Source organism: Primulina huaijiensis, chromosome 9, assembly GCF_012295235.1.
Source record: "Primulina huaijiensis isolate GDHJ02 chromosome 9, ASM1229523v2, whole genome shotgun sequence".
NCBI lineage: Eukaryota > Viridiplantae > Streptophyta > Magnoliopsida > Lamiales > Gesneriaceae > Primulina > Primulina huaijiensis.
Genome location: NC_133314.1, coordinates 18156710 through 18178321, shown reverse-complemented (window position 1 = coordinate 18178321; position 21612 = coordinate 18156710). Strand labels below are relative to the sequence as shown.

Below are 21612 nucleotides of genomic sequence, written 5' to 3'. Positions count from 1 at the left end.
TATTCGTGATTTCAGGCTCATGGTAATTTCGAACCTGCGTCTGGACTAGTAACACTTGTTGGAAGCGGACCCAAAAATTTTCTGTGAGTATCACTTGGTGCCGTCTGTGGAAAACTTTGAGTTGAGACGTAGAGATGGTAGGGAAGAGGGGGAGTGGAAGAGCCACCTCAGCATCATCGCGTCCTCGGAGGGGACCCGAACCATCTCATGCTGAGGCAAGACAGGAACAACCGCATTTTGAGACGATACAGGAACAACCTCGTCAAGAGACAAGAGCCGAGCAGCCCCTTCACGAGACAAGGGTCGAGCAAACCCGTCCCAATGAGAATGTGGGGAACTTGACCCTGGAACAGTTGAGCCAATTTATTACCCAGACAGTAGACGAGGCCATGAAGAGGAACCAAGAGTCTATGTTTACTGAAGGACAAGCCAATCGCCATGAGCGAGAGGAGAATGTTGAGGGTCATCAGAGCAGGGTTGAAGAGACGCAACCCCTCCAGGGTGGAGAAGAATTTTCATTATCCTGCTAAGGCGTTGCCTAGCAGAGGAGTTAGAGGGTGAGGGTTGAAAAAAAATTTATTTTCCTGCTAAGGCGTCGCCTAGCAGAGGAGTTAGAGATTGAAGGTTGGAGAAAAATTTTATTTTCTTGCTAAGACATCGCCTAGCAGAGGAGCAGAGGAGTTAGAGGGTGATGGTTGGAGAGAAATTTTATTTTCCTGCTAAGGCGTCGCCTAGCAGAGTAGTTAGAGGGTGAGGGTTGGAGAAAAATTTTATTTTCCTGCTAAGGCATCGCCTCGCAGAGGAGCAGAGTGGAGGAGAAGAATTTTCATTATCATGCTAAGGCGTCGCCTAGCAGAGGAGTTAGAGGGTGAGGATTGAAAAAAAAAAAATTTTATTTTCCTACTAAGGCGTCGCCTAGCAGAGGAGTTAGAGGGAGAAGGTTGGAGAAAAATTTTAATTTCCTGCTAAGGCGTCGCCTAGCAGAGTAGCAGAGTGGAGGAGAAGAATTTTTATTATCCTGCTAAGACATCGCCTAGCAGAGGAGCAGAGTGGAGGAGAATAATTTTCATTATTTTGCTAAGGCATCGCCTAGCAGAGGAGTTAGAGGGTGAGGGTGGAGAAGAATTTTCATTATCCTGCTAAGGCGTCGCCTAACAGAGGAGTTAGAGTGTGATGGTTGGAGAAAAATTTTATTTTTCTGCTAAGGCGTTGCCTAGCAGAGGAGCTAGGGGGTGGGGGTTGAGGAAAATTTTTATTATCCTGCTAAGGCGTCGCCTAGCAGAGGAGCAGAGTGGAGGAGAAGAATTTTTATTTTCCTGCTAATGTATCACCTAGGAGAGGAGTTAGAGGGTGGAGGTGGGGAATTTTTATTTTCCTGCTAAGGTAACACCTAGCAGATGAGTTAGAGTGTGGAGGTGTTGAATTTTCATTATCCTGCTAAGGCGTCGCCTAGCAGAGGAGTTAGAGGGTGGAGGTGGGGAATTTTTATTTTCCTGCTAATGTAACACCTAGCAGAGGAGTTAGAGGGTGGAGGTGTTGAATTTTTATTTTCCTACTAAGATATAGCCTAGCAGAGGAGCAGAGTTGGGGAGGAGAAAAATTGAATTTTCTTGCTAAGGCATCGCCTAGCAGAGGAGCTGAGTATTTTCCTGCTAAGGTATCGCTTAGCAGAGGAGCAGAGTTAAGGAGGAGAAAAACTTTATTTTCTTGCTAAGGTATCGCCCAGCAAAGAAGCAGAGTTGGGGAGGAGAAAAATTGAATTTTCCTGCTAAGGCATCGCCTAGCAGAGGAGCATAGTATTTTCCTGCTAAGGTATCACTTAGCAGAGGAGCAGAGTTGGGGAGGAGAAAAATTGCTAAGGCATCGCCTAGCAGAGAAGCATAGTATTTTCCTACTAAGGCATCGCCTAGCAGAGGAGCAGAGTTGGGGAAGAGAAAAATTTTATTTTCATGCTAAGACATCACCTAGCAGAGGTGCAAAGTATTTTCCTGCCAAGGCATCGCCTAGCAGAGGAGCAGAGTTTGGGAGGAGAAAAATTTTAATTTCCTGCTATGGCGTCGCCTAGCAGAAGAGTTAGAGGGTGAGGGTGGAAAATTTTTATTATCCTGCTAAGATATCGCCTAGTAGAGGAGTCAGAGGGTGATGAGGTGAAATTTTATTTTCCTGCTAAGACGTCTTCTAGCAGAGGAGCAGATTATTTTCCTGCTAAGGCATCGCCTAGCGTAGGAGCAGAGTTTGGGAGGAGAAAATTTTTATTTTCCTTCTATGACGTCGCCTAGCAGAGGAGTTAGAGGGTGAGAGTGGAGAATTTTTATTTTCCTGCTAAGGCCCGGCTAAAGCGTCGCCTAGCAGTGGAGTTAGAGGGTGAGGAGGTTGAAGTTTTATTTTTCTTGCTAAGGACTATTTTGGCAGAGGAGTCAAGGGCGTGGGGAAGTGAGAATTATTTTCCTTCAAAAGCTTAGTAGAGGACCATTAAGATGGTGGCGACGAGGGCATACCGTGTTAGAAATATTTATTTGGTTTGTCGTTAACGAACAATGTTTACCACTGCGAAAATTACGGGGATCGACCTGCCCGGTCAGGTCATGGGGGTTTCGGGGCAACGCCCCCAAAAGCTATTCAGAAACCACACAATCATTCGCAAGGGAATATCTCAATTGTATCATGTTCGAAATAAAATTCTCAACATACTGGGCAAGGATGTGCAGGCGGAGGGCGAGGCTGGTGCAGGGGGGCTATGCTTGGTGAAGCTGGTGCAGGGGCGAGGCGAGAGAGCTTTGGACGAGAAGACCTTTGGGCGTGCTAGGCGAGGGTGAAAAATTACGAGTGTGCTAGGGCGAGGTGCTGCGGATGAAGTCGAGGTGAGGGAGCTAGTGCGTGGGCGAGAATGTGGCGAATGTGCTGGGGCGAGACGCTGCGGATGAAGTCGAGGCGAGGGGACTGGCAAGTGCAGGGCGAGCAAGCCGAGGGGGGCAAGGGACGAGCGTGGATGGACGAAGCGCTGGACAGGGGCTGCGGCGAGAAGGCGAGAGCGAGCGAGCGCGCGCCCGCGAGGCAGGACTGGCAAGTGCAGGGCAAGTCAGGCGAGGGTTGACGAGCGATGCTGTGCAGGCGAGCGAGCGCGAAGAACTACGGTGGGGTGAGCTTGAGATGCGGGGCGGAGGCTTGCGGGCGAAGGTGATGCTTTGCGAGGTAGGTGGCGTGGATGGAAGGGCGGAGGCGCGGCTGGCCAGAAGAGCGCAGCGGCGAGGCGAGCGTTGGGCGGCTGGGCGTGGCTAGAATGTGAAAGGCGGGGCTGTCGAGGTGGCTAGGGCTGCAGGCGCGGCACGGGCGGCGGTTGGTGAAGGTGATGATTGGCGCGGGCGGTGATTAGCGGGGTGATGTGTAAGCGGAAGAGAATTGTTGAATGTGACACAGAGGTAATTCTGAGGAGGAAGTTAGAATGGACTGAGGAGAGACATATGTTTGTAGGGAAGGCTCAAAGCTAATCCGGCCCTTCAAGATGAGAAGATGATTTAATTTGTCTCCAAATATTGGGAAACTGATGAGCAGCAAAAGAAAAATACGCAACATCCATATTGTAAACCGAGGACAACACCATTAATCGAACTTTGAACCTACGATTCAGTTCGACTTGGGAGGGGGAGACTGGTGATACCCCATGGATGTACCCACTACCCCTTGTCCATCCCTAGCCCAAAGAGAAGACAGGCCCATCAGGGGCCCATGTATTCTCCTATAAATATCAGGTTCGAGTGTTTAATTAATGGATTCACTATATTGTTTTCAGCAGCACCCTTAGCTGCTCCCCCCATATATCCTCAGTCTCTGACTTAAGCGTCGGAGGGGTTACGCCGGGACACCCTCTCGGCCCCCTTCTAACGATCTTATTCGTGATTTCAGGCTCAGGGTAATTTCGAACCTGCGTCTGGACTAGTGACACTTGTTGGAAGCGGACCCTAAAATTTTCCGTGAGTATCAGTCCTCAAGAATAAACCCAACATTTTCATACACCAACATGATTATCAATATAGTTCAAACCTACTATTGGTGGTTTATTGGGACTAACCAAGTAATGTCAACTATAAGAAGCAATAAAGATAAGAGTTTAAAATTAATTGTTCAATCATCTTCTCAAATCATAATTTTATATTCGAGTTTTGTTAGATTTAGGTTCATTCCCGAAGTTTTCCTTGTGCTACCATTTCGGTCCAAACAGGCATAAGTTAATTTTTACGAAACGTTTCTGCTAAAGCTGAAAGATTACAAAACCGCATAAATTTCCATATAAGTTCCTTAGATCGATATAAGCGGATCCTTATATCAATCGTTTTGAAATAAAATGTAGCCAATGTGACCTCCTTTGTGAAGATTAATTTTATTTTGAAATACAAAAAGATTTTGGTATATGTGATTTATATGAATATTTATCGGGCCAAAGGAAGGTTAGTATTTAATATAATTATATATGTACTTGTGGTGGTAAACTTGTTATAGTTGTTCGATTTTTCATGTGAATAATAAATCAGCCCAAAAGAAAATTGTTATTTGAAATGATAATTACTATCAGTGTTAGACTACTGCGCTAGGATATCACTTACAAGTTAATCTTCTCTCCAAAGATAAAATATTAATGGAATGCTCGGTATCCTGTTTATGAGGTTTACATTATTTGAGTTTATTGATTATTTTAGGATATTTGGTTGAACATGTATATTTGATTTTTGTTCTCTATTCAAGTTTGACTTATGCAAATATTCATTTCAACATAAATTATATTCCTATGTTAAATGGTTCGAACTTTAAATCGTGGCAAGAGAATTTACTGATAGTTCTCGAAGTCATGGATTTGGACCTTGCGATAAGGGTTGACTCTCCTCCTGTCATTATTGATAAGAGTACATCTGATGAATAGAGGGAGTTTGAAAGGTAGGAGAGGTCGAATCCCATGTATATGATGATCATGAAAAGGGTCATTCTAGAAACATTCAGGGGCACAATTTCTAGTGACATTGCTACGGCTAAGGTTTTCTTTCAGTACATGAAAAATAGGTTTGCTAAGAGTGAAAAGTCTGAAATTGGTACACTATAGGCGAGACTCATTTCATTGAGGTATAGGGGTAAAGACAACATAAGGGAGTACATCATGGAGATGTCTCATCTTTGCTTCAAGGTTGAAAGCACTGAAACTTGACCTCTCTGAGGACCAGCATTTAGTTTTGATATCTATTCATCCACAGTTCAATCAGTTTAAGGTGAGCTATAACTTAAAAAAACAAAAATTGGTCTCTGAATGAGCCCATCTCGCACTATGTTCAGAAAGAGGAAAAGTTGAATCAAGACAAGACAGAAAGTGTTTGCTATGCCTTTACCTCGAAAGGTAAAGGAAAGAAAAGAAAGGATAAGGAAGTTGTGGATATACAACCTCCGAAGAAACAAGAGAAAAATCATAGTGATTCTTTATACATGAATATTTATTGGATCGACAAGGCGACGCTCATGGACGACACGGATGCATCAAGTGATCAAAAGAGGAATCCTTGGAGACTATGTTCGGTAAACCAAGTAGAAGAAGTAAAACTAGTTCTCCAACTCATCCCCATTTGGCTTGGCTGCTTAATGTTCGCTGTAGTGATAGCACAACTGAGCACATATTTCAGCAAACAAACCAGTACAATGAACAGATTCATCAAAAAAACCTACCAAATCCCACCAGCATCATTCCAAGTTTTCATGGGCCTCACAATTCTGACATCCGTTTTACTTTATGAACGAGCCTTCGTTCCCATTGCCAAAAGATTCACAAATCACCTTACCGGAATAACAATGCTGCCACAAACCGGGATCGGTGCAGCTGCGTATATCAATGTGACAGTTGGAAGCTTTTTGAGTGGTGGTTTGATAAGTATCATGCAAGGGACGAGCTCGAGTACTGGGCATGAACGGCTGGGAGACAACAGTAACAAGAGAAATCTTGAGTATTTTTATTGGGCTTTGGCCGCACTGAGAGCTGTTAACTTTTGTTGGTATGTTTATGTTGCAAGAAGGGTCGTCTACAAAATGAATGGAGGAGAACGCGAGGCTGATTCTAGTTCTAGCGAGAAAGGATCAGATTACTAAATCAGTAGGTATCGCATATCGATAGACGGTTAAGATGAACTTTTCACCCTCAAATGTACTACAAATTTTGGTTTATTAGTCATACTCCTTTACAAATTCTTAAACGCTATGGCCTTGAATCCATCTCCCCTACTCATTTCTAAACGGATTGGACGTTCGATATATCGTAATAATAAGACATGGAATGTACACTCTACAAATGACGACATTTTCTCGAATGAGAACTTCCATCACACGTAGAATCCAGCACACTTTTAAGTAACTAAGTATTCAGAGAAATCAAACCCAGATGAGTCCACGCTGAACACAAATTAATCTTCAATTCTCACCTGACAATAATTTGGCAATATATAAAACCCAGTACAAGAATCAGAAAAAATTCAACGCCTGACTAGCCAGAAATCAGCAAAATTTCGTCATGACAGATTCAGGTTACAATGATTATGTGTCCACCATTTTCCTGCCTAATGGCTGGATACAAAACATAACTGACTAAAATGATTTTACTGATGAGCTTGACCATGTGGTGGGGGGCCTGGGGGCAACGGTGGAGGAATCCCCGACTGAATGCTAAAATTTGTCTGCATTCCAGGTGAATTTGCATTTCCAGACTGCAGCAAGTAGTAAGCAACTACATTAGTCTAAACTTGAATAGAGTGACGCAATAGAAACCTATTAACAAAATGACTATAGTCTATACTTGAATATAGCGACACAATAGAAACCTATTAACCATATGAGACGGAGACGACAAAAATCGATAAATTGATAAGAGAAGACAGACCAAAAATATTTCTGATCGATAAGATTGTTACAGTAATGAAGACATACAAAATCACGTCAACAAGTTAAAATGTTTTTATTGGTCCACTGAAGGAATTATTTAAGAATTTGATATGTTTCTATTCTCTTGTGAGTATCAGGTGTCACCTCTGCAATATTAGAATGCTGATCCCTAGGAAAAATTCAGGCAATGTTATTGTTTTCGGACAATAATTTCTCATTTTTTAAGAAAGCAACATAATTATCTCATTTTATAATATTTTATAAAAACTCATTTTCATATCTCTTAATATAATCATTACTTATTTTTTGTTATTTCAATACGCAGTGGCACTGCACTTCTCACGAAACTCAGTACATTTCTCTGTTTTTCTTGCGCTACACGAACAATAAGACCTTTCTTCCGAAGAATCATGCCCTTTTCAAGTCAAACGTTCATTTGTTAAAGGGATGTTTTCTCAAATTTTGGTTAAATTTTTGGTGTGGTGATTCTATGTCCATATAATGAGAATTAACATAAATACTCGTTCTCAATCAGGTAAAGTGAGGGGCAAATGACTCAAAAAGTGGAAAACTGCGACACATGACCCGAGTCATTGTAGATAAAGACCAGGATAAATAGGAGCCTAAAGCGGTGCAAGATACAAAGCCAGATATGCGCCTGTCGGAGCAAGATGCACTAAGACATAATGTCGTAGAATCTAGTTGTATGAAGAAAACTCAATTACACAGAGATGACATGTAAAAGTTACATTAAAAGACTTTAAGACACAACAAAGAGGTCACTTCGTTTAACAGTAAGGGCGTGTTTTACAAACTAGTAACAGGATTAACAATGCCGACACTATTCAGATTTAAAAAAACCACATAAGTCTGCAGTCGACAAGGAATTATTATCCAGCTGCATCGGTGCATTGTCACACAATAACAAGTATAAGGGGAAACATCCAATATTCAAGGAGATATCGTAATGCGTAGCTGAATATAATGGAACAAAATTATAAGATTTTACCAGGCGGTTTATGGTGATGACTAAAGTTACTCACCGGGTAATGATTAAGTCCAGGCATCATTGGCATCTGCCCAGCTTGAGGCCTGCTGAAGCCACCACCAGGGGGATACATTTGAATGCCAATTGTGTTGGAAGAGCCCTGCATGTTGGGCAACACATTTGCAATTCCACCTGGAGGGATATTTCCCAGTGGTCCTGATCCAGAAGGCATGGGATTCATGCCCATAAAATGACCTTGGGCCAACGGCGGACCCATTTGATTCATACCACCCTGACAACATGGAAAAACAGGAATGCATTTAAAATGTAGCTCAAAGTCATTATCTAGCAGAATTTGTGTTATTGTGCCACTTGGCCCGCTATAGTTTCTTACCATTTGACCGGGCATTGGTACTAGGACTGAACTTGGCATGGATGCATTAGGCAAAGATCCTGACATTGAAAATGGTGCATTTGCAGGCATATTATGTGGTTGCATCTGTAGGGGGGGGCGAGGTAAATGAGGATGCGGTACAAAAGGTAAATGAGAAGTGGGCTGTTGCTGAGGCAGATTTTGTGCCGGAAATGGCAAAGAGGACATGTGCTGCTGTAAAGATTGGTGATGTTGGGCTTGCGCAGAATTTTGTTGATAAGACTGATGTTGGTTGCTCACGAGAAGAGATGGGTGTGGACCAGGCGGCAGAGGAGGGGCTCCCATAGGTATCGAAACTGATAGAGGGGGTGTCTTCTGATCTCCTTGAACAGATGAATCAAGAGAATTAACAGAGAGCGGCATTGCAACTCCAATTCCTGGGATTGTTCCCTCATTCCGAGGCAACCCCATTCCAAATGGACCATGGGTTGTCGGGAGCTCGGGTACTTGGAAAGGACCAGGAACTCGGCCTCCTAAAGCAGGACTTTGCTCGCTGATACCTACTAAAATATTAAAACATTACTTTTCTAGAGGTCACATGAGCTGTTAAAAACTAAAAAATTTTCAACGGCTATCGTTCAACATGCCAAAAGAAGAAAGAAGTTCGATATAAGACAGTCCCAATGAAAACATTACATTAATAATAAGATATTAAGAGGATATCTTCTCCTCTACGTAAACATTATTTTATCAGTAAATATCATCTTTGTTAAAAACATCAAAGACAATTTAAAAAACAGTGTGTAGCTATCTTAAAAACATCAAGTTTATACTAGTTCTGAAATAGGCCAACCACGCAATTGGAAAATGACACATTATATTCAAGTGAAAATTAACCTTGATTTTGTCCAGGGATGAATTTATCACGTGAAGTGTCACCAGGCCTGTTTCTGCACCAAAATTTTGTTGCATGATCATTTCCTCCACTGCAAAAATAACAAGTATAGTCGGTTGAAAAATTATCATTCTCACCGCCTTGGAACTAATCTTTTTCAAATTAATCTATATCAAATTTTAAAACAACTGGAAAATGATCATGCTCTTCCAAACTGAATGAAAACTAAAAAATATATTGCACGCAAGTTGGTTCATAGCTTTGCTCAATGCCCAAAACTTTGGAAAATTTAGCCGTTTCAATAATTTCAAATTTTACTTCCAAATTTAATATATTTGCAATGTAACATAGGCTATTAATATGTGCCGACATAATTATATTTAAGTATGCTTGAAAATATTTGTTATTGTTAAGAGTTATGGTTTTAAACACAATGGATCAGATAGGGCAGCCTTATTTAAACATGGACACACATAAATAGCTCCCCTTCTTCGTTTTCTGGTAACACAGATGGAAACATTGAACTTAGAGCTCTTCAATCCTTGTGCTACACCCAATATAAAAACTTCAAAGTCAATGAAGTGCCAACTTTGTAGTTGCATAAAATAGTTTTTTTTTCTCTTTATTTATTTATTTCTGGTCTACATGGGACGCTCTTCACTATTACACGGGAAAGGAGACAGTGGATCGATGGAAATAAGAAAAAAATAAATCTGAATCAAATGGAAGACAATAGGCGCTATGAAAAAATGAAGTTCTATAACTGCAGCGCACAAGTTTAAAAGAAAGGGGGAACGGAGAAATAGTAGAAAGCAAACACCAGCGTTCGAAGCCAAATTTAATTCAGAGATGCAAAACTGCAGAAAAATATGTCCCTAAAAGGTTCCAACAACCCAAAACACATCTCAGCAAACATAGTTGGTGCACTTTGGATCAAAGGAGAAATTACATTCTGTCCGAAAGCTCAATGTGTAGCAATGGCATCTAGCTCTGCTAATCTTCTGAACAACCCAAAAACAGATAACATTTAGTCGAAATCATGTTCCTAACTTCAGTATTTTCTTTAAGTTTTTTACAGTTGATATAAGAGAGAACTTAAGGAATCAGACATGTTCAAGTGAAAGGTAGATCTCCTCTACTTTTGTAGGCTCTATTCTTACAAATTCATAATTCAGTAGGAATCATGAAAATTCTCAGAGGAAAAATTGAAGAAAATACATATATCCTACAGATGCAGTAGTCTCTCAAACCAGGATTGTAAAAAAAAGGATGAAAAAACTAGCAGCAAGACGTTAACTTAGTTGTATAAGAAAGATTGTTGTATTTTTTGAAGACCAACATCAATCAAGTACAAAATAAAGAAAGACTGTTTTAGTCACATCATAGTTTATTCTTTCATATATTAAACATTGGTTTCAACCACCACAAATCTGGAACAGTTAATGAATGCTAGATATCATCCAAGTTAAGACCAAAATAAATGCAAAACCAATATAAACATTGAAACGATAAAAAAAAAGTAAAAGAAAAAATACAGAAAACAAAGCTCTTTTTCAGGCCATACTATTTCTCAAAAAAATAAATTAGAATGACATGAAAAATTGATATGTCTACCACTATTTCTATTTTAAATGGACATAAGCAACACTGTACTTCCCGACATTCTTAATATGCACTCATACACAGTAACAAACGTCAAATATCTTCTTACAGATAAATTGGTACCTGCATAGAATGTATCCAATAGGATGCCATGCAAGGTCCCAAACACTGTTATCATGCGCATTCTGTATCTCAACCTGGGGAGATTCATGCCTGCCCACATAAAATAAGATGAGAATTGGCGACAATTAATGGATATTCCCTCGCAACTTTCATGCTGCCAGTAGAGCACATCATACCCGTACTGCAGAGAAATTAGAAGCCTTGGTATTGCTTATACAAAGCAACAACCAGATCAAAAACTTTTTAGGAAATCCAAATGGTGAAAGAGACTTAAATATGACGAAACTCGAATAATTTAATAATCCTCAATTTTCACAAGATGTCAGCAGGTAACAGAAAGCTAGAAATTAGTAAAGAGCAGTACTCAGAATTCATGTTTATCCATGTTATCTTGAGATACTCTATAGTCTATGTTAAGATTGGAACTTGAACATAACTCAACCCCAAAAGCTAGCTCAAGGGGAGAGGATTGTCCAAGACCACATATACAACTCCCAGGTATTTTATCCAACCGATGTGGGACAGCTAACATACCCCCTCACGCCCAAGAATGAACATCTGGAGCGTGAAGTTTACAAATGACCCAATTATTGGCAAAACGGGTGACCCACAACAATAAGTCTAAAATATTTAATAACCACAAATATTAACTTGCAGAATTAAATATGCAACTATTTTCATAAACAAAGTGAATATGCGGAATTTGTATTCAAGAAACGAGCAAATTAAAGAGCAAAGATGAAGGGTTTAACATTTTGTATGATTTGAAAATTCATATACTACTCAATTTTTTTATTTATAAACAATTTAATATTCAATCTATTTCTGACCAAAAATTTAGCTAACTTTTATAAAAATTCGATAACTAAAACTGATTTTTTTTAATTAAATTAGCATCATTTGAATGACTTGATTTGAAACATAGAGATCTTCCATGCTTTGGCAAGTTTATGGTGTTATTAATCAATTTTACCTAATTTGAGGCATTGCATCAAAATTTGTTGTCAATGAATTGATCAAGTATTCCAAAACCAAAAAAATAGAAACCTCATTGGAAGCTCCTTACCATAACAAATCTCAATAAAAGATCAAACAATCTTCATCCATTTAACAAGATATACATGTAAAGTCATCCATAAAAGGTTTTGAAGAGAAGCAGTGATTTGCACACTGGGAAAGTAAGAGTTGAAACTCAAGGACTTCAACATAAAACCATACAGAAATATCAAGGATCACAGCGAACAATTTACCCAACCAGCCAATGGAAAATTGATCCATCAAAACTCCCACTGACAAAGTAGTCTTCATGAAATGGATGCCAAGCTAGTGCTGTGATAATTGAAATACAAATGCAGGATCAGATTAAACAAAAATATGTTCAGATTAAACCAAAATATGTATAAGAGCAACAATAAAAGCCAGTAAAATAAATAACTAATCATAAAAGTCAGATTTAGCCACTGTTCATCTATTTTACTTGTTTCAAGTTTTATCCTGAGAAAGATTCCAAATTATATAATTAAGCTTTAAACCAAACAAACATTGCAGGTTCTCAAATCACCAAGCCTCGACTTTTCGGTTTACAGCTCTCACACAAGACATCAAGAAGAAACTACCAGATATAATTACATCAACACACTGCAAAGACCTTAATGCAACTGGTCATACAGAAACTTTATTTTCATTATTGTTCAACTTACAGTGTTTCTTTTTTTATCGGAAACGAAATTATATTAAATAATTAAAAGTTATTAATTACAAGAAGCGGACAAGTGATAGCACAGGAGAAAAGGAAAAACAAAGCCATGATCATATCAACAACATATATAACTCCAATCCTTCAATAAATGTGAGATCAATAAATTCTTCAACTCTATATGCTTCTCAATCCAGCTAGATACTCAAATCTTAATATTGTCCCAACACTCTTCAACTTACTCTTATAGATTGTCGAAAATCCTTCTATCCCGCTACAACCAAACTAAGCAACAAATACAATGAATTATCACTATACAAAAAATCCTACACTTCTTTCCGAGTTCGTCAGTTCATGTCCAAGATCTGCAGCAAATAGCTCGTGCGAAGATCTTGGAACTACCCATACCAAACTCATATCCTCCAAAGCTCTAAACTAAAGACAGCTCGTCAAAGGACAATGAATAAGTATGTGGTCATGAGCCATCATGCACAATTAAGGATGAAAATGAATCTATGGATATAGTATACACAAATAGTATACCACAATGCATGAAGAAATATTGTAAATCTTCTTTCACTGAAAGCTTAATTTTTTTTGTTTAGAATGTTAATATATTATCTAGTGATTAAAAGTATAATTCTTGAGCCAATATCGTTAAATCCCTAGCTAAAACAACGTTGAAATTGAATGAATGGAATATTTAAGTCATAAACATTTGAATTGTATGTTCATGCTCTGCATAGGAGATCTGCCTAACTTGCAAGATACATTTCGCGAGATGTGATTATATTGTTATTAAACAACAATGGTGAAAGGAAGTGTTGGCATCATGTGATGGCATTTGCAACAGAATTCTTGAAGAATCTTAAGGTTGTTCATTGGAAGGCCACTTAAGATGCTAACATTAAAAAGTCTCAAGTGAAATGTATACATCACAAAACTAAAAACATATTAATATTGAAATCTATTCAGACTCAAGTTAAGAAGCTGGCAAAGGTAGAATATCAACACCAGATTATTGTATCATGTATCAGAAGTTAATGCGACTTGGAATATCAAAAAGAAAAGTGTGATCTCAGAGGCTGGTGCAAAAGCGAAGAAGGTAGAGAGCTCTCTCATTCAGCAAGTTAACAGATTCAAACTTCTTCCGCTCCTTCAACACAAATAGCCAAATCTTCTAAAAGATTAAGCTAGCTTGTTCTCATCTTCGTGCTCCAAACTAGGAATTTGATTCTAGCATGAGGAAGAATGTAGAGATAGAAGCTGAATACTGGATATCCGTATACCTATTTAATATCTCTCCCTGTGAGAATGAGAACTAAACCCTTTCATTTAATTTACTATTGTTTCTCTTCATAAATAACCCTAAAAACCCTAAATAAATGGACACCTAAAAATCTATTAAGCTAAATGTAAATCTAAAAGTCTTGCGACATTTCTTAAGAGCCCATACATATAAATGAATAAACAAAAACAAATGACACTCGCATCGCAAGCAACCAATGCGTATTCTCTAGTAAAATAAAGCATCTCTACTGCAATAAGACCTTCATTACCTGTGACATCCTTCCGGTGCCCACGAAAAGATTGAAGCTCCTTCATCGCCCTTATATCATAAAGCTGACAGCGAAAAAAATTCTCAAGAACCATAGAGAAATAATTGAAGTCTTGCATATTCCCATTTTTTTTTCAATTTCAACCCCTCCACTATCCAACCTTTCAAATTCTTACGCATTGTGCGGGGACGGAGACAATAAGACATGGGGGACAGCATTTCAATTAAGGACCATATCGAAGTAAAATACAGTATTACCTTGATGATTTGGTCTTTTGAAGCTGTTAAGACCCAATTACCGTTTTGATTCCAACTCACACACAGAACTGTATTCTTGTGTCCATGACTGACAAGCCAAAGCTTGAGTTCAATTAAATCAAGCTATGAGAATTAAATGTAACTGAAATTTGATTTAAAAAAGAATGTGCAATAGACAGTTGATTACAATGAACAGAGTTCTCTCCCCGACTTAGCATCCCATAGCTTGACAAGATTGTCCTTCCCACCTGTGAAAATACACCACTTCATTAATTAACAATACAATTCTCATAAACTGAAGAGTTTCAAAATGCATGAACTAATAAAGCACGCACCCGAGACCAATAATGACTTGCTAGGATGCCAGTCAACACACTTTACATCCCAACCATGGCCTGCCTGAGTTCAAATGACACAAGAAATTTATAGGTTACTTCATGTGAGCATTAGGTTGTAGAAGTGGTACGTTTGTAGCATGTCAGTAATCGCACTTATATCCCAACCATGACCACATTGCATAAGTAACCATTTCGAACCTGCAGATCCCTGTTTTATGTAACTTTTCCTTCATTTATAGGCTAACTTTTGCAGGGAAAGATGATACCTATCAACTGATATTTTGTGTGTATGATATTAAAAAATAACATTTAAATAATTTTGGGTCGCATCATGTAAAGGAAAGAAAAATTGTTGCAGTTGATGACTTGTCTGGTCTATTCATGAGATGTCAAGACCATAAAATCATGGCTATTCTAAAATCAGAGGTTTATCCAAAATAGTCAGCTTAAAAGATCAGCACCATGTGGCTGCGAATTGGTGATTTCCATAGGCAGCAACAGAAATTTTACAAAGTATTCTCTAATCTTGGGTCAAATGCTATCGTTTAGTGATTTAACCATTTACTCGTGTAGCCCATACGGGGAAATAAAGAAATACTGCAACAGCCAAGAGTAAACATGGTCAAAATAAAATCAGTCCTTGATCAACACTTTGAGGACATTACCGGATAATGATCGCTCCTCTTGACACCTAGCAAAGTCCCAGACTTTAACAGTTGTGTCATCAGAACAGGAGCAAAACTTCAAATCTGTCCTACAGAAGCTGGCCAACATGTAACATGGATGAAGTTAGTGCGTGCTTGTCAAACAGAAAATGAATGAAAGTAACTAAATTTTGATCAAAGAAATCATCCAGAAGCAGTTTTTCCCTGTCTAAATATTACAAATAAGGAAATGATGTTAACAGTACAATGTAGAGAAGTAGAGATATATTGCACTCCACATCTTAGTTTGTGCACTTAGTACGCTGGTTCAATTACGTGGAGTGCAGGACCACAATGTGGGTCCAGTGTAAATGAACTATATCGAGCTGCATATTAGCTAATTTTTTTAATTTGACTTTTTAATCTAATAACGTTTGAGCTGGCTCGAGCTTGATACAAATTCTAATACATGAAAATTGAAGGTTTAAACTCTACTTAAATGTTTGACAATGACTCGATCCTAACCATCAAATGAAGCTGATAATGAAAAGAAAAACAACAGACAACAGTGTAAAAAAATAACCAAAAAACAGAATCAGAAACTATCGACTGCAAGATCTATAGGAGGAAATTGGGGTAAAGACACACAATCGTAGGTAAGCTATTGAACTTAAAAATAAATGTAAAAAGCATAAACCCATTCTAAATATTAGTGATGGCTTGGTTTTTTTAAGTTCCATCAACATCGTCAATTGCATCGTCATACACCATTAACATCACCCAAAGTCCAGCTCATGTATGGTTCCTAGATCTGCAGCTGAATCCTCAGCCATGGAAACTTTAGGGGTTGCTATGAAAAATGAAAAGTTTAATTAAGGCTAGAGATAGATTAATTTTTTTTATATGCGATGGAGGTGAAATAGTAGCACTTGTACAAAAATCATAAAATGGAAATTACTTGATACGCGTTGAGAATATTAGAAATTTGGTTTGATAGGAAAAAACAAAAGCCTGAACACTTCTAGTCAACAGAACTTTGTGGTTCAAACTATTAAAAAATAACGCATAAAATTAACAAGCTAAAGTAAAAAATATATAACAAATTACACGATAAAACAAAATATTTTGGACTTAGAGTTGGGCTCAAAAAATATTCCAGTCAATTTAAGCTCAACTCAAGTTTGAAAACTAAAAACTCTAATATTAATGTGGAGACAGATAAAAAAACCTCACAAAAATCAGCTTGGTTCTTTACACCCATCAAACAAAGTTTTACCCTGTGTTTGTCATCACCACATAAAAAACTAGTTGAAAATCAGCAATTGCAAAGCTGAATGCAACCCATCCCAAGAAAAATAAAGAGAGATTATCACTATTATATAACCTCCTTTGAGCATGTACATATACCTTAAGCCACGGACTGATTCTTTGTGAGCAGATTTATTGGCTTTCACGTTATTCATGTTATTTTGCCAATACCTGCAACCAGATGCCTGTCATGGCTTTGCACAACAAACTAATGAAAAACTCTTGACAATATATGCCTGAACACTAGATTACTTTATTGAGCCACCATCATCCCCAGTGACCATCCAGTTCTCATTATAACTCCAAACCATTGATCTGACAGCTTGTTCATGAGCCTGTCAATAAAAAATTCACGTGATTACACTTTACTCAAACAATATGAATCAGCTATTAACACGAAATACCTGTAATATCATTTCAAAATTAAATGACTGTCCATTCCAAAGTGTGAATTCCCCACTCTGAGATCCTGTAATAAGACGTCTACCACTAGGAGTCCACTGCCAGCAAATGCAAATACATTAAACTAAGAAGACAAAAACCTATGTATTCATCACCCAAAATCCTCAGATATTTGGGATTTATTGTAGAACAGCAATACTAAGTTCAATGCAATTTCAACAGATCAATTTTAGCATACAAAAGAACGTAACAGAACAACAAATTATGGTCTTGGGAAAAGAATCTATAAGGTTGAAATATAGTGGATGACTTACTACATCACATAGCCTATATCATAATAAGAAACTTGGAAAATTAGGAAATAACTGAGCACTATACATATTATTTAATAGACATGGCAACTCATTCAAAAACTTCTATTTCTTGTTTTAATTCTCTCAATCCTCTCAATTAAATGGCAAACATGCTAACATCTCAGACTGAGGTTGTCACAACCATGAGTACAGCGACCTGCCTATACTGTAGGTGTGGGCTCCTTCTGATAACTCTTCATTGTTTCAGACTTCCAGTTAAATATAGGCCGACCATTGTGGTTGAATTGCCCAGGAGTAAGCACAAAATCCAATGGACAGTTCTAGCAAGTATTAAACACCATTTGGCAGTTCTAACGAACAATTGCATCCAATTACTCAATAAGGAAAATTAACACCCATGAAGAAAGAAATCTTCTCAGCTTACAATCAAAATACAGGCCTACGTAATGAACGAAACAACAATCAACCAGAGAATTAAATTTTTAGTGAAGTGCAGAATTTCATTCGAAACAAGAGAAAACGAAACAAAATCTTCAGTTAGGATAAAATTTGGTACAAACACCCATATTTGAGATGAAAAAGAGGAAGTGAAGCATTCTTGTACTGGTAAAATCACAACTATTAACCACAGTGAAAAGGTGTCAGGTTGTTGAAGTCAATGCATCGAGAGATATACTTCATGACATCAGAAAATTAAAAAAAAAAAGTAAGAACTGGAGGTTAGTTCTTTCAACTTACCAGAACTCGATTAATCGAACAACGATTTTTATTCAATGATGTATGTACAAACTTTGCTGTGAAACTTATTGATGGGTTATCTGAGTACGCTATAGCAGGTAACATCTGCGTACAATGATCAAGGAGGGACGAGGGAAGGAAAGTCAGCACTGTCATAAATGGGTCAAAGTAACTGGAATATATAATTATCCACATTTCTTTGAAGAAGAGCTCCTTCTCAAAGAACAGTCATAAAACATGACATGAAGATGGTGATGTTCATAACAATGCCTGATAATAAGTAATGTGATTCAAGAAAGGAAGTTAACAAACATCAATAGCGGCGGCTAGGGTAGGCTGCAATACAGTCCTATCTCTTGAGTTGGGCTGGAACATGCGAATCTGCCAAAGAAAGAAGAAAACGGAAACTTGAGTATACATCATGATACATAAGTTGAAGAACCTGGTATTACAACTCAGAATGATAGATAAAACAGAACATAAAACTGAAAGAACGCACCAAAAACATCAATTTGGCTAATCTCTAAGTTTAAGCATAACCCTACTCCACTACAGCAGTACCCACCCCAATATTTAGTATTTACTATGACCTCATAATTTGACAAGACAATCGGACAGCTTAGGTCCACAAAACAAAATGGCATTACCGACTTAGTATCTTGAGAGCCAGGATTTTTTTTTATTTCACATCAGATGCCTCTGCCTCCAATCACCAACTTAGAGTATCTTCGTCCAAAATCGAAAACTTACTCTCCAAACTTATACAGACATCCCAATCCCTTTCTATTTTCTAATTTTTAATTTATTTCTCTTATTACACATTCAATTTCTGTAAGACGAGCCAAAAGGGTGGAAATCCAAGAACAGCTAGGAATCCTACTCAAAATCCTCTAGAAAACTGACAACACTTGCGAGGCTTTAGACTTCAAACACAAAAAAGATAGAGATGGACCCAAAAGCATTGAAATACATATCTCAAAACAGGGAAACAATGTGTTTTTTCTAGAGTATTTCATCTGAGAAAGAAGGAAACTGTGAGTGAATCTACGAAAACAATTCTCATTGATAGAGTTCACAGGTTTATTACATTCTTTTGTGCAGGTCTCATATTGCCTATTTGTCTACAATTGACTCGCTTCTTTCTTTTCGTCACTTAACCATTTTTTATCTTTAAGTGATAACATAAAAATAATAATCATCTGCAAGACTCTTGGGTTATTCAAGTACAGTAAACACCAAGTCAGATGCTTTTAAGATTCTATAAGTACGTGAGAGCAGATTTCCGTACTGGTATCTACCACAGCAAGAGAATTTAATTAAGAATGGTTGTTTGACAGTTTGTATTAAGCTTTTTAATCAGTTGCATCAAAATAAAAGGTCTTTTCTAATTGCAAAGCATGCATAAACAACAAACAGGCCAATCAACTGTCTTTACGATCCATTAAGGCAACAAAAATGGAATCATTTCACACTCATTTGATTATGGTGACTGTAATTAAAATAATGAAAAAAAGTCCTCTGTAGGTTTTTTTGGGTTTTAAAAAAAACTCAGGTGAAAGCATTTTTTAACAACAGGTGTGTGTATAGCATTTTTTAACAACAGGTGTGTGTAGATCATAGATTTGATATCTGCATAAAAGTTACAAGCTATAAATTATTATATATTATAGTTCTGCCACCTTGCTAAATTAATCACAGTATGAACAATTGTTTATAGGATCTCAAGATTAAGTGATAGCAAGAACAGCAATCAGAATTTAAAAAAAAAAAATTACATACATCATGTGTAAAAAAAAAAGCATCCTCTTGACTTATGAAAGTGCTGCAAAACTCAAGGAGATTCTAGGAACAAAATATGAAACAAATGTCTACCGATGTTAAGTCAAGCTATAACACAAATTAAGTTGGAGCAATTGTGATGTTCAATTAAGGCTTATCATAACCGCGACATGATACTTTTTGCAGGATATCATAAAAGTAGACCCAGCAACAGGAGGGAGAAGATAGAATCTTTATATGGTCATATAAAATGATCCCACACAATCATCCATATATGTAAGTCAATAAAATTCTAAAAGTGTACGTCTTTTCTCAAACGTAAAAGAGAGAGAGGAGAGAACTAAAAATATCAAAAAAATTGGTCAAATGAAGGATCAGGTAGGTTAGCCTTAAAGTGGTATTGACATCAGATATAAGAGCACCTGAAAATTAGACCAAAAAAACAGCTGTTCAAATCAACTGTATGGAATTTATATCGACACCTTTGAAGCTATGATGCTGTTCATGGTGCAACTAAGAACTTTACATTGCTACATCCAAATATTACGCAATAAGAAAATATAGTCAACATTCGTAACAGGCATCACCTGCATATATCGTACAACAGTACTTGTATAATCAACTGCTCGTCTTTGTCCAATTTTCCTCATTCTTTTTGCAGCAAAACTATCTGCATTAGCTGCCAAATGTGTAGAAACAAGGTAAGACAGAAAGCTCACCAATACTTGTCCTTGTGACGATATTTATTCTAGAAAAAAAATAATATAAAAATAAATGGACAAATGATATACTTCGCTTCTGCGTTATAATTAATATTCAATTTATAATTCAAGAAAAAGTACCATTTGTCAAGCATAAACACATTCAAAATGATAATAAATATAACTTGTCTTAAATTGCCAAATACCTAAGAACGATTCCAATTAAGCTCGAGTTATTTGATGTTTCAAATGGGATCTCTTCATTGACCACATGTTTTGATTACCAAAATTTTGTGCAATTCTAGTGTAAATCTGTCCACATTACTAAAATTCCAGGAAAACAAAGACAACGACGTGGCAAAAACGTAACCTCGAAAGAAATCAGATAAAAAGAAGCAACTAAGATAACAAATAAAGAAGAAGATGAGAACCAAATATTTACTACCATCATACGGCTGCTGCATAGAGAAAAAGGGCTGAGCAGACGGGTGTTGAAAATCAGGTGGGGGAGTGTTCAGAGTAGTGGAGGAAGCAGAAGGCTGCCGCGTTATTTGAGGCGGCGGTGGACCCGGGGGAGGGTGTGGACCCCGCGGGAAATCATGTAGCTGCTGATGGTGGAACTGTTGCGGCTGCTGCTGATGCTGGAACTGGTGAGGATTGGGGTGCTGTGGTGGTTGAGGCAGCGGCGGGCCAGGAGGCGGACGTGAATGTTGCTGCTGGTGATGCTGAGGATCTCCGCCATACATCATTGGTCGGAGCTTGAACGGGAAATGGCGGTTTTTGAGAAACCTGTTGTTTAGGGTTCCAGCTTCTAATTGCTCAGTGGAAAAACGATGGAAAATTTAGCTGAATAGACATGTCTTACATCTATTTTTTAACAAATATATTGTATATATACATATACAATTTTGATTTCCCGTCCACTATCGTGCACATCTACGTGTCAAATACAAAAAATAGTGTATAAATATATAAACTCGATTAATTAA

At 37.9% G+C, this 21612-nt stretch overlaps 1 protein-coding gene across 2 annotated transcripts; it reads right to left on the bottom strand.

Annotated features, from left to right (window-relative positions):
- Positions 1–6421: 6421 nt before the first annotated feature.
- LOC140984183 (flowering time control protein FY) lies at positions 6422–21484 on the bottom strand. 2 transcript variants are annotated; one of them, XM_073451425.1, is made up of 18 exons: positions 21069–21484; positions 20510–20601; positions 18456–18524; positions 18144–18248; positions 17094–17189; positions 16942–17024; positions 16789–16860; positions 15403–15500; positions 14735–14794; positions 14587–14647; positions 14400–14487; positions 14143–14206; positions 12138–12216; positions 10888–10977; positions 9165–9253; positions 8289–8830; positions 7950–8186; positions 6422–6731 (listed from the first exon to the last, which is right to left on the bottom strand). In XM_073451425.1, the coding sequence occupies exons 1-18, from the start codon at positions 21370–21372 to the stop codon at positions 6624–6626; spliced, it is 2337 nt and encodes a 778-aa protein (XP_073307526.1). In that variant the 5' UTR covers positions 21373–21484; the 3' UTR covers positions 6422–6623. The 2 variants fall into 2 exon arrangements, with proteins under 2 accessions (XP_073307526.1, XP_073307527.1); XM_073451426.1 differs by having other exon boundaries at positions 8289–8827.
- Positions 21485–21612: the final 128 nt, after the last annotated feature.